Source organism: Thermobia domestica, chromosome 2 (genome assembly GCF_964235325.1).
Source record: "Thermobia domestica chromosome 2, izTheDome1.hap1.1, whole genome shotgun sequence".
In the NCBI taxonomy this organism is placed as follows: domain Eukaryota; kingdom Metazoa; phylum Arthropoda; class Insecta; order Zygentoma; family Lepismatidae; genus Thermobia; species Thermobia domestica.
This window is the reverse complement of record NC_137455.1, coordinates 278518518-278531873: the sequence shown is the minus strand read 5'-3', so window position 1 is coordinate 278531873 and position 13356 is coordinate 278518518. Positions and strand designations below refer to the sequence as shown.

At 34.1% G+C, this 13356-nt stretch overlaps 1 protein-coding gene across 2 annotated transcripts in view; it reads right to left on the bottom strand.

Annotated features, from left to right (window-relative positions):
* The window catches only part of Rab11 (RAS oncogene family member Rab11), a 58468-nt gene that overhangs the window by 20504 nt on the left and 24608 nt on the right, over window positions 1-13356 (bottom strand). For both annotated transcript variants that reach the window (XM_081748757.1, XM_081748756.1), the window contains exons 2-4: window positions 10616-10737; window positions 6545-6618; window positions 1555-1829 (exon numbers count right to left, since the gene is read on the bottom strand). In XM_081748757.1, the coding sequence (XP_081604883.1) occupies window positions 1555-1829; window positions 6545-6618; window positions 10616-10737 (471 nt within the window). The remainder of the gene's footprint in view (window positions 1-1554; window positions 1830-6544; window positions 6619-10615; window positions 10738-13356) is intronic.

Below are 13356 nucleotides of genomic sequence, written 5' to 3'. Positions count from 1 at the left end.
TTATTAATAGGTTCTATAATACAAAAGAATGCAAAAAAAAAAAAAAAAATCTTTAACGTTGGAGTGGCCAAACGGTCCTCAGCCAGCTGTCTTTGTATTGAAGCTAAGACATCTTACATTTAAATACTTGGATTTTCGCCGAGTAGTGCTAGATGTATATACGCGAATGTACATGTATTCTAGCCTCTTTGCCTAGCAGCAGAACTAAGCGTGAGCGACTAGACTCGCAAGGTAGGGAAAGGGTTGCAAGATCTTTTCATCCGAGATTAAGAGTTGTGAGAGAGAGAAAGAGAGGGATAGGAAGAGAGTTGCGGTTAACGGAAGATGTCTTAGTTTAATACAAGGGGAGCCGGTTGAGGACAGTTTGGTCACACCGACTGTTAAAACAAAAAAAAAAAAAAAAAAAAAAAAAAAAGGTGTTTTCTGTTTACATTATTTTGTATTATGCTTAAACAGTAAGGTAAATAGGAAGTCCTATTAATGAAGTGGTATTGACTTCTTTATGAATTGGATAAGCTCGAACACTACACAAAAGAAAACAGTGTTTATCTTTTAACAATTATTTTCTTTAAAACATAATTAACAATTAGTATGCTTTACTAAAATATTATTACAATAAAACATTACGCATTGTTAAACTGAACTAATATTTTAATAGGTAAAATACATATAGAATAGTTGTAGAATGAATCATCAGGTAAGTTATACTTTAATTGGTCACAAAGAAAAAAAACGCAACTTAAAAACTGGTCAGGTACCGGTGAAATTTTTCAAGTGTGTCCCTTTTGAGATATTTCAGGTTGAACAGCTAATTTTCGTTGATTATTCGTTAAAAAAAAAAAAGTAATATACGACAAAGCCTATACCTATATTGTAGAAAAAAATTTAAAATCTTCTTTGATTTTTTTTTTTATTTCAAATATGACAACCTGTGTTTTTCAAACCAACTTTCAACACTTTTTAAAAGCATTTCTAATCTGATAGGTTTAAATGTACACTGAACATAAAATGTGGTACATTTAATTTCTTTCAAATAGTTGTTTGAAATTGATATCTTTCAAACTAACGGAGCTACAACGTTTGAAGTAAATATTTGAGAAGTACAAAAGAGACTCACACGTCTGTAAAATGGCAGCTCAAACGAAAACTAATCATCTGAAAAACACACGAATGCTTCTTTGCTACTCTCGAAGTATAGCACAAGTTGGGTTACAAAAATGAACAAATATAATAATACCACTCATTCTAGCTTTGAAAATTCTTGATAAAATAAAAGAAATTCTGACCAAAGTATATATTATCTAAGTTTCGGCAAAGTATCTTTGCCTTCAGACAATCTGTAAAGCTAAATTATTTATTCGATAGGATATGCTTTGGTCAGAATTTGTCTTATTTTATAAAAAAATAAATTGTCAGCAACCTTTTAATCTGAAATTGGATAATTTCACAATGATTGACCCAATAACAAACATTGTTAGTAATTTTAAAAAAATGTTTCGTCTACAGAAACAATAAAAATAATGCAAACATCAATTTTGCATGTTTTATACTAACCTGTAAGAATATTCTGGAAGGCTGTTTCTACATTTGTTGAATCGAGCGCAGATGTTTCAATAAAAGAAAGCCCATTTCTCTCCGCAAATCCTTTGGCTTCATCCGTAGGCACCGCACGTAAGTGCCTCAAATCTGACTTGTTCCCTACCAACATAATGACTATGTTTTGATCAGCATGATCTCGAAGTTCCCTCAGCCATCGTTCAACATTTTCGTAAGTCAAATGTTTCGCGATATCATACACGAGTAGCGCACCAACAGCTCCTCTGTAGTACCTGTATAACAAAGAAAAACTTTAATAATATGGAGAAAAACTTAATTTGTTTCATGAAAGTTATAGTACATCTAAAATCTATTTTGGACTTACGTAGCCTATTCTCTTACGTACTTCTATTTTCATTCTTTAGAAGCTGGACTGAAATGAATAATAATAATATAATAAAAATATTGTGCATCATAATCTGGTATCACCGACTAATTAATTAATGTGACCAGGTATTAGAAGGTATTTACCTTACTTTCTATCTTGCTATGAAAATAACTTCGGTAGTTTTGTCTGCTCATACAATAACCATTGTTCCAAAAAGTTATAGGAAAAATATTCAAGACTTTTCAGAACCGTAGTTTTTTCTGAACCTGAAACTGCATGCACCAGACACACACTAGCCAGCCAATAGACCACCGGGGACTGTTAGCACGGAAAAAATAGGTTTATAGCAAATATATGAATGGTATATTTTAACCATTTTTTTTCACCCCATTAAGATGAATATTTGAATCGAAATGAAAAGAAACCCAACTCGACCAAAGTGCTATGTCAACAAATCACTTCAAACGATGCGGCTGTTGTTGTTTGTGAAAATCGCTCCCCCTCCTTAGAATATGCATTTCAATCTAAATGTAAAACTAATGATAAACACCCAATTCAACTCAGGTTATATTTAAAAATTCATTTCAAATGGTCCAATCATATCCTCACTTTCGTCATTTTATAGCCTAAATACAAAATAGAAAATTAAAATATTACAGGAACATCCTTTAGAAGCAAAATTTTCAGAAACAATGGAGCAGTTTCAACTTATTTTCAATAGGATTTTATGTACACTCATGTAAAAAAAAAAAAAAAAAAAAAAAAAAAAAAATATTTGTCTCATGTCTATACATATGTTGTTGTAGGAATATAATTTGATAACGAATTCGCCCGGGATTTCTTATAATGTTAGTATGTGTATAATCGACAAAGACATGTATGTGGCAAATTTCATGTTAAAAGAGCAGTAAATAAGAATAAAACGAAAATAAAACTTTATTGTCCATTTACCAACATTTTGTTTTACTCATTCTAACTTTCGTATTTATAATTCTTTCCCTATGAAATTTACCACAAATATACATTTCCCGATTATACACACAGTATCATTATTAAAAGTATACTGCAAAATCATCATCAAATTATCTTCTTACAAGAAGACAGTTATAGATTACCTAACTTGAAGGGGTCGTAAGATACAGTTCTTTTTCTTTTCATAAATACTAAATACTAAACCCTTCCCCCTTAGGATATGCATTTTTGTGAAAGTAACAAGATAAAAATTTGGCTCGAGTCAAAAGCTAACTATACTCAAAACTTCATTCCAAATGGTTCAACCATTTTACCATGATAATGAAACAGACAATGTCGATGTTATATTTTATATACTGCGAGTAACATACAAACTGCCATCCCCCTCAGAAGTGGAATTTTCTAAAAGGCTTAAACATGTGGATACTTATTTATATTGTAACTAGCTGAAATATCCATTCTTCGCATGGGGGCTGTATTTGGAAGTCAACGCCTCTGGAAGTATCACCATTGATCTCAGCGACTGCGAAAACTATGGATTTGACACTAATATCGGTCATTTCGGATAATTTTTACATGTCTTGGCACCCCCCGCAAGGTGACCCCCGACCCGCACACAATGGTAGCTGGATTCGTAGGTCATCGCTAATAGAAGTGTCACTGTTGATCTCAGCGACCGTGAAAACTATGAATTTGACATTCATGTCGGTCATTTTGGATTATTTTTACATGTCTCGGTATACTTGCCCCCCCCCTTCCGATGATCCCGTCCCGTCCCACAGCGATCGGAGTTTCATCACTGATCTCAGCGTCCGCAAAGACTATGAATTAGCCACTAATACCGGTCATTTTCTACTACTTTTACCTATCTCGGTAAATGCCCCCCCCCCTGAGAACCCCTCCTGGTTTGAATTTTAAAAAAACGCTTCGTCTTAGTCTGGGGCCTGGACCAAGGTACCCGTGACAAAAATTTGTTAACTCTCGGTCCATTCGTCTGGTTCCCAGGCCGCACACAGATGGACCACAAACAAACAAACTCTTTTAATATTATTTATATTAGGAGATTAGATAAAGATATACAAAGTTTCACCTTCCGAGACTTGTGAAATAATATATATTTGGAATACTTTTAAGCCCCCTCCCTGTTCCAAACCCCTTAGGATACGCATTTTAATGAAAAATGAAATGATAAAAATTAGCTCAATACAAGTGCTAACTGTTCAAAAATTCATATCAAATGGTCAGACAACATAGGTTTGAACACTGGAACACGTGTTCAATCATTTTTAATGAGAAGTTCATATACCAAGTTCCATTTTCCTAACTTGAAAAGCTCCTGAGACAGTATTTTTGGCATAAACTTTGATCTTCGTCAGATACGCATTTTATTCAAAATGACATGATAAAAACCCAGTTTAAGGTAGTACTATGTTTAAAAATTAATTTCAAATGGTTCACCCGTTATATGTAAACACTCCAGTTAAGGCTGTGATATGTATTACCATCATATGCACAATTCTGAACTAAAAACTGTGACTAATGTTAAATGGATTCAAATTCCTAACGTCTCCTATACAATATGAAATGATTAAATCAGTATTGTCAAAATTCTTGGCCCATAACTGTAATCTTAAAAGAACTATATATACTTGCATTATTAAAATCCTATCATTATACGAATTAAGATATGAGTTTTAGACTTACATTCGATTAGGTCTCACAATGGTCAGAAATATTGCATTTTCTTTCGGTTTTAAGTAAATATATTGATTCAAGTCATAAATTCATTTTTAAAAATATCATTTGACCTCAATCGTGATTTAAATCAATCAAGCCTGCGACAAAATAAGGGAACTGATCGAGTCTAATCCACGTTACACGATACGAGAGATTGCAGAAAACTTGAACATCAATCACTCAAGCGTTCAGGACCACCTGAAGAAGCTGGGGTAAGCAAGAAAGCTAGATGTTTAGATTATGAGTTCAAAGAAGTTCTTTTGACGGCACGTATAAACATAAGCGATATGCTCATTAAACATTAGGAAAACGATCCTTTCTAGACGCGACTGATAACGTGATGACAAGTGGACTGTATACAACAATGTGGTGCGCCAACTCCATTGGTCTCGACGTGATGATTCGCCTCAAACATCGAAAGCAGACATTCATTAGAAAGTAGGTTAATGCTTTCAGTGTGGTAGAATTTTAAAATTCTTGTGTGTTTCAAGCTCCTACCGAATGTGTACTGGCGGCAATTGGACAGTTTGAACGAATTCGTCACACACAAACGTCCAAAGTTCGTTAATCCTAAAGGAGTTTTGTTTCATCATGACCAAGTATACATACATTAGAGTTCGATCACTCGGTCAAAAATCATTAGAGCTTGGATGGGGTGTTGCCGTACTCGCCTCATCTTGGCGCCGTCAGATTCGCTTGTTCCGTTCTTTAGAATACTTTTTAAGTGGCAAAATGTTAAATTTACAGCTGTAAATCGGCAGCGTGATCAGTTTTTTTTTCCTTAAAAACAAAGTAACAAAAAAATCTATAAATGAGAAATTATGAAGCTTCTTGAAAGATGATAACAGGTTATTGAACAAAACGGGTGACACCCCTGACTCATATTTTGTTCTTTATGTAGGTAATGATGCTTTTTTTTTTTTTTTTTTTTTTTTTTTAAGTGATGGCTTTTCCGACAACCCAATGTAACCAATAAAAGGTACGATCTTCTCATGTCATTATGAATAAAAACACACTGGATAAACTGTTTTAATTTTTAAGCTTTCTAAAAAATTGTTTCATCAGAGTACACAAAAAAGAACTTTTGGCTATTTGTAACGACCGGCAAAGTTTGAAGTAGTAATAGTAAGTAAAATATTCATAAAGATGTCATAAATTAAATGGTAAAATATTCACTGAAGGTAGGTTGTAAAAGGGAAGATCACTGATCTGCTCCCCCAACTGTTCCTGGAACTGTCAATTTTGTTGATAGTAGTAACAAATTATTCAGTTAAATCACGTCAATAGTTCCCTGAACAACATCGACGTCTTCTGACGAACCCAACTTCAATAAGAATTACTTCCAAATGGGCCAAAGAAATAAAACCACTTGCGCCTAAAGTCTGCAATCGTTATAACATTGCATCATAATAAAAATCATTGCACCATTGAAGTGCAACGCACAGTACAAGATGTTCTGTGATTTAGAATGATAGGAGCATTAAAATGTTTTTTACACAACCATCAATTGGAAATTTTACATTGGGTCCACATGGAAATTTACATTTAATATTCACAACCCAGTAAATGAAAATTCGCAGTAAGACAATTTCTGCCTAATCCACGTTTTCCCTAATTAATAAAATTCTTGCATAATTCCTTGCAAGAAATGCTACCTTCTCAATTTGAAAATTAATGTCTGAATGGATTTTAACACAATTTAAAGACTATCTTAATTTCAAGATTGGCTTATTTGAAGAAAGAAAAAAAAAAAAAAGATAGTAAGTCTAAATAGCACCATCGTTAATATAACACTACAATATTCATTATGAAGTAAGTGAATATACTCGAAAGAATAGAAATTTAATATATTAATTCAACATTTTCAGTTTTTCCTGATAGCTATAAAACATTTTGCTGATTTACACTTACGCTGAAGTAATTGCTCTGTAACGTTCTTGTCCAGCTGTGTCCCATATTTGGGCTTTTATAGTTTTTCCATCAACCTAGAGAAGAAGAGAAAAAAATAGTTATTACAATTCACCAAGAGCCAAAAGAAAATCACTAACTTAGATAACAAATATGTCCCTCAGAGATCTGTTCTACAGCAGTTGTTCCTAGTTCTACGACGTACCTGTTCACTAATAATTTTCCTACACGGATAACAAAAGGAACCCCAATACTTTACACCAGTGCTTTCCAAACAGTTCCTTATGGCGATATCCTAATAGTACACACAATTTTATACTTCAATTATTTACGGTTTTCTCTCCATACGTCAAACTCTCCGGTATAGGACATCCTTCAACGTGACATCATGTGAAACCCAAAGCCATTTTTTGGTACTCTCATTATACAGTCCTTACAACATTAAGAATAAAGACATCTAGTGCTATCATTGAGTGTTACTCGCACAAATTGTAGAAACCAGCATCTCAACCGCGCAGTTAATGTTCTGAATGAAAATAAGGAAATTCTATTATTTTATCACATGTTCTTCATATTCTGATATAATTTTGCGACACTTTTCATACAACTACGTGACATCCAAGTTGGAAAGCTGTTTTACAATCATACAAACATTATGGTATTAGATTTTTCTATAGGAAACTACAAAGGAAAACAAAAATTTTCATAGGTCAATTAGGATTGTTACTTAACACAATTAATGCTAAACTAAGTAAAAATGTTTTGGCAGGCTTTTCAAACAATTTCCCAACTAGCACATTAGATAATACTTGTGAATATGTACAATTACAATTCTTACATTATCAGATAATCACTGACCGTCTCCTTTAGCCTAGCCGGCATAATCGTGGAACGTAAAACAAAAAAAAAACAAAAAAAAAAAAAAAATCAATGGCAAGGAATATAAAAATGCTCTTTAATCGTTTAGCTTCCACAATATACATAAAGAAGCACTTCATACCAACATTATGCTAAAAGCAAATTAGCACTACCGCTATACCATCCTGGCCATTATGAATGTTTGCTACACTATTTAAATTATGTACCGTATGAATCTGTTGTAATCACAACTAGCAAACACTATCACTTTTTGTTATCATCTTGAGCAGTGTTTAAAACTGTAACAATATTCATCGTATCTTCGAAAGAGTTTAATACCTGTAAACCGCATTATGACTGTTTTGTAACTTATGTAAGTATTTTTTCGAAAGGAAGTTTTTTAAAAAAAAAAAAAATCAAATTTTTAATTTCTTGTAATTATTCCTATTTATTCAAAATGCCTTATATTATGGTCATAATATTCAACACTAAGTTATTTTGGATGTGCGTCGTCCTATCATCTCAGATGCGTTATTATTGGTATGGAGTCCTCCAAAATTGCAATGTTTGTGATACTGTAGCATCCTTAGTTCGCAACAATGAATATGGTATTGTAAATTATTAACATGTACATTTGAAATATGTAACCGGACGTAAGGTAATTTTTAAAAATGCAACTTCATATCCAATTGGCCACACTGCAAATCTGGTGATATTGTGGAATATGTCAAATTACTTTCCTCTCTTTTCAGCGTATTTTATCAATTTGTTTCGAATTTACAAGGTAGGTCCACCTTAAGCGACTGATAAAGATTAGTGACTGTGACTGCTATTAGACCATGTTTTGTGAATGTTTTTTCTTATTGCAATGTAATTTTCTTTCATTCATCAGTGCTTTTAAAGTACTTATGTGTCATTGTTGCAAGGTATTGATGTGTGCTAATCAAAAGAAAGAAATAAGATCTTTTAGTTCTATGTTCCACAAGTATCCCATGTAGGCTAAAGGACACTGATAATTTGAAAGTGAATAACTTTAAAATAATTGATGAAATGTGATTATACGAGGAAACCTCGGAAATAGAAACACAAGGACATAACGTCCACCACTAATTTTCATGGCTTGAAATCGAACCAGAGATCTCTTGTGCTACAGATGGGCGCTTTTGCATGGAGCTACAATATTCTTTAATAACAACAGACTGGCAGGTTTCGTGTTTTGAGAAAATACTTCGCACATACACATACAAACTTAATCTAGTTCACTGTTCTTTTCGAATCTTTAAGAACGATATAGAATACGGCTTGCTGATACATACTATAACAGCTGTCTTCACATTAAACAAGAATTAATTAGTTAATAGCAAAAACTTACTTCGTATTCACAATAACTACTATGAAGTAAGTTAGAACCTTTTATTTTTTCAATTGAACTTTACAGTAACAAATTGATGTAAATATGCTCATTTATCAATATTACTAGATTCCACTATGAGCTAACAAAAAAACTTCCGTTACTAAATCTTAGTAACGTGAATTAAAAATAAAATAAACTGTAATGTAAAAATGAATGAAACTAAAGTCTAATTAGGGAACAAATTTTAGTTGTAAATAAACCTTTATTAAAACTTGATAGTTGTTAATGGTCCTGTTAATTATACCAAATTCTTTATTGCTTTTACAATATCGTTTATGTAAGAGTAATAATTAATTACGTGGTCTTTTCCATCTCGATTACTTTCTATGGGGATCTCACGTTTATGAGGATAAGATACGAATAATTCGTGAAAGAACACTGAACGCACCACAACGAATTTATCGCGCAATGAGTATAAAAGCAGTAGTATTTCACCCACCGAAGTAGAGGAAGACATTTGAACAACAATATCTTTAATGTCACTGATTCCTTATCACAACAACAATAGTAATAAAATTTCGTAATTACTTGTAGTAAAAACTTTATGTTCTTATTAGTAAACCCTTTACAATTAAGTGACCGAGCGTGGCCGTAAAGGAGGGTGCGAGAGACTACATGTTCATTCCTCAGAACTGTCACTTGCTTGGGACGAATGTGCTTAACCGATGGTATACAAGATGAGAAGCAGTTTCCACAGCTATCGTTTCCATCAAGTATTCTTGCGAAGCAATATAGGAGAGCCTAAAAAAAAGCCATCTACACTAACAGGAACACAACCGCCAATGCATCATAGCCCCATTATGTGTGCATACAAACACTGAGCTGATTGTTAGACGCAGGTCTGCCTTCCCGAGTTATTCTCACATGATTATTGCTAAGAACATCTTCAATTATGAGACAACACTTGCGAGGCGAATGAAGAGCGATGAGAATAATTTCTGTCTCGAACGTAATGATGGCTTTCGTATTCATAGATGCCAAAATCTAGCGTGTCTTCACACTCGCCATACAGGACCCATACCTTGTACTGATATTGGGAATAGAGAACAGATAACAAATCCTGCTCTCCTCTGGTATTTATTATGACTACTGCGTCATACACCTGACGTCAATCGTGTTCTCCGATCTTATCTAAATACTTTAATGAACTCCATCTTCCAACAGGATAACTCGCGTCTCAATACCACCGGGACATCTCAGCGTGCTCTACTCGGTACAATGTCAAGTATCTGACTTGCTAGGTTTCCGGATTTACGCCCCATTCAGCAAATGTGGGACCTGGGGAGACCGCGCCCGAACGCAATGCCCAGCTACCTAAAAACTACAGGGAACATGAGTACGCATGATCTGTACACGACCGGCTTTACCTTGCTGAACAGTTGCTTGTGTGGCTGTTCGATGTAGTTACACTGTTATCTAGTACTGCATGTTCGGTATACCCACACGTACCATACTGCGATTACTATCACCTACCATTACATTCTTGTATACCAACTTTCAACTACATCCGTGAATTCCTACTAGGTGTTCTAAAATGAGTGACTATTAAAATTATATATGAATGCTTTTTCTTCTTAACTATTTAAGTCTAATCACATACTAACCTCCATGACTCATGCTACGCCCTGATCGCGCACAGTTTGAAACCTGTTGTATTATGTGAATTATGGATAAACCTCCTGTCACTGAAAACAAAGACTCCTGTGCTCATTTCTACGATATATTTACATTAAACTGAACGATCGAGCGATCAATCTTCATATTCTGTAACCTTATATAAAAATATGTATTGTTTTCTATACCTGTATGCTTCTTGTTGCAAACTCAACTCCTATAGTAGATTTTGATTCTAGATTAAATTCATTTCTAGTAAACCGTGATAGAAGATTACTCTTGCCAACTCCGGAGTCTCCAATCAACACAACTGTAACGGAAGAAAATATGGAATTAATACACTTACATGAACAAATATCATCATCATATGTCAATACATGGATATCAGAAAACCAAGACTACCATCTTCCTGTTGCCCTACAAAATGTTCGTTATATTTCAGAACATGTAACAGAAATAAAATCAGATGCGATTATAATCATCTTAAACTGGCTAGCCGGAAATTTGAAATAAGCAGATACTTAGCATATCGCGAGTCCCATCACCCTTGTTACTGCTTTGGATAAGAATGCACTCTTTCAAGTATTTCCCCTTCGTTTTCATGTGATTGATCACCACAATGTGGACACCATTTATTATTCATAGTGGTCACCCTTTCAAGTACTTGGACTACACAGTGACTTCGAAACATGTTTAATATTGATTTACATTTAATGTTCTTTTCCGTTGAAAATAAACATAATAGCTAAAGACTCTATTGTAAGATTGAATCCAGATGTATAGTCTGCTCGCTCCTTGTACGAACCACCAGTTTGCTTCGTGATAGGAAGCCACATTTTGTCACCAACAATTCAGAGTGCCTGGCTCACTGAACATTTACCTAGACTATATCAGAGGTAAACCCATAGCTCCTTGTTAGGAAGAATTTGAAACGAGAGGTGGATTGCAGTGTGCCCTGAAATTAAGGAGTTTACTGTTTATCGCGGGTAATCCCAGACTGTTCACGCAACAGATACTTTCAAAGTTGGTTTCGATTAATCACAACTGGAAGCTACAAAAATTAGGCGAAATCTTGTCTCGAAAGTCGAAATTACCGACAATGGAAATGGCTGTGGTGACTACATATTACCCAAATAAAAGCTGCTAGGTGCAGTCCTTATTGGATTGTAATGCAGGGAAAGTATACCAGTACTTTCAGGACATTACATTTAACACTTCGAAACTTTTGCCTGCATTACTGTGAACATCAACTGATATTTATATATATATATATATATATATATATATATATATATATATATATATATATATATATATATATATATATATATATATATATATAGGTATTTTTTTTTTAAATAGTTTATTTTGCATGGAACGTTAATATGGAATTCATACCATACTACTCCAATTACGGGCTAAACTCGAATCTATTACACGAAAGGAGAGAGAACAAGACTACCTGTTCATGAAAATAAAAAAAAAAAAAAAAAAGCGCTGTTAAATTTCATATAGTAGGAAAGAAATTTTATACTGAAAATGGTAATAGGAAAAGGAGGGAATTTCACGAAGCATATGCATTTTAATTTACCACCCCAAAATTCGCTAGCATAAAGTTGAAAGTTCCTGGTCAGGGTAGCTGGCAGTTGGATATTCCAATCCAAGATGATATAGGTTTACACATTGAAGTATTATTTTCTATACGGTTATATTTATATACAAATGAAGTTCTAATCACTACACAAAACCATTTGCAAGAAAAAAATCGAGACCTTCCTGCTGGTCTAGTGGCTAGCGCGTGTGCCTTTGGTGCATGATCCTAGGTTCATTCACAGTGGGAGAGTACAAAAAATAATAATAATAATAATTTAATAACCATTCATTTTCATTAATTATCCGCCTCTTTTAGCCTAAGCATAAGCATGGGACATGCATTAAAAAAAAAAAAATCTTCGAGAAGATACATGCATTCGTTCAAGTTACACGTAAATATACGTAAGTACAATCGAACTGGGTAGTTACGGCGTTGAACATTTTTCAGTTTTAATAAGAAACTTACTTAATTTCATTACAAGTTTTTTTCTAAGTTTTTCTTTCTTTTTTTTAACTGTTCAGTAGTGGCTTTTGAAGGAAGTAACATCAGTAATTGTACAATTTTCTGATGTTAATTTCCCTCAGGATCCTCAATCCAACTGTTCTTTCACAGACATCTCCCAGCAGCTAAGCAATAATTGAAGAACTGAGTTTTAATATATGTGGAGTTAGGAAATCGATTTTTGGGTATTCGGCACTTACGGCTATATTAGCCTGTCACGTATTGAGTTAACGTTTATCGGCTATCAACACTATCTAAAGAACTGGAGAGAGAGGAAGGAAACAGCTTGGAACCATTATGTTAGGTATTATCCAAGTATTTGCTTGGTGTGAATGAGCAGAAGCCCATTGTATACTTGTGAAAGCTTAAAACCAACATGTCCCATCAATCAGCATGTGTGAACGATAGGTTACACGATACGCAGATGGTGATTTCAATGTTGAGGGCAAAGCACATCTAAAACCTTTGAAGAAATTGAAGTCTTGAATGAAGATTCATCTTAAATGCAAAAACAGTTCGTACAAGCATTACAAGTTAACCAAGCAACTGTTGTCAGACGTCTACACGCCTTGGGAAAGATCTAAAAGGAAGGAAAATGTGCCCCATACGAATTAACGGAAAGAGACATGGAAAAACGATAAACAACTTGCGAAACTTTTATTGCAGGCAAAAAAGTAAGTACTGGCGATGAAAAGTGGATTTACTGTGTATTTTGACAATCGTGGGCTGCTCCAGGAATGCCACCAACATCTCAAGCAAAATGCAACATCCATGGAAGGAAAGCTCTACTCTGCATCTGGTGGGGTTAGGAGATGCATTGTACTTCGAGCTGTT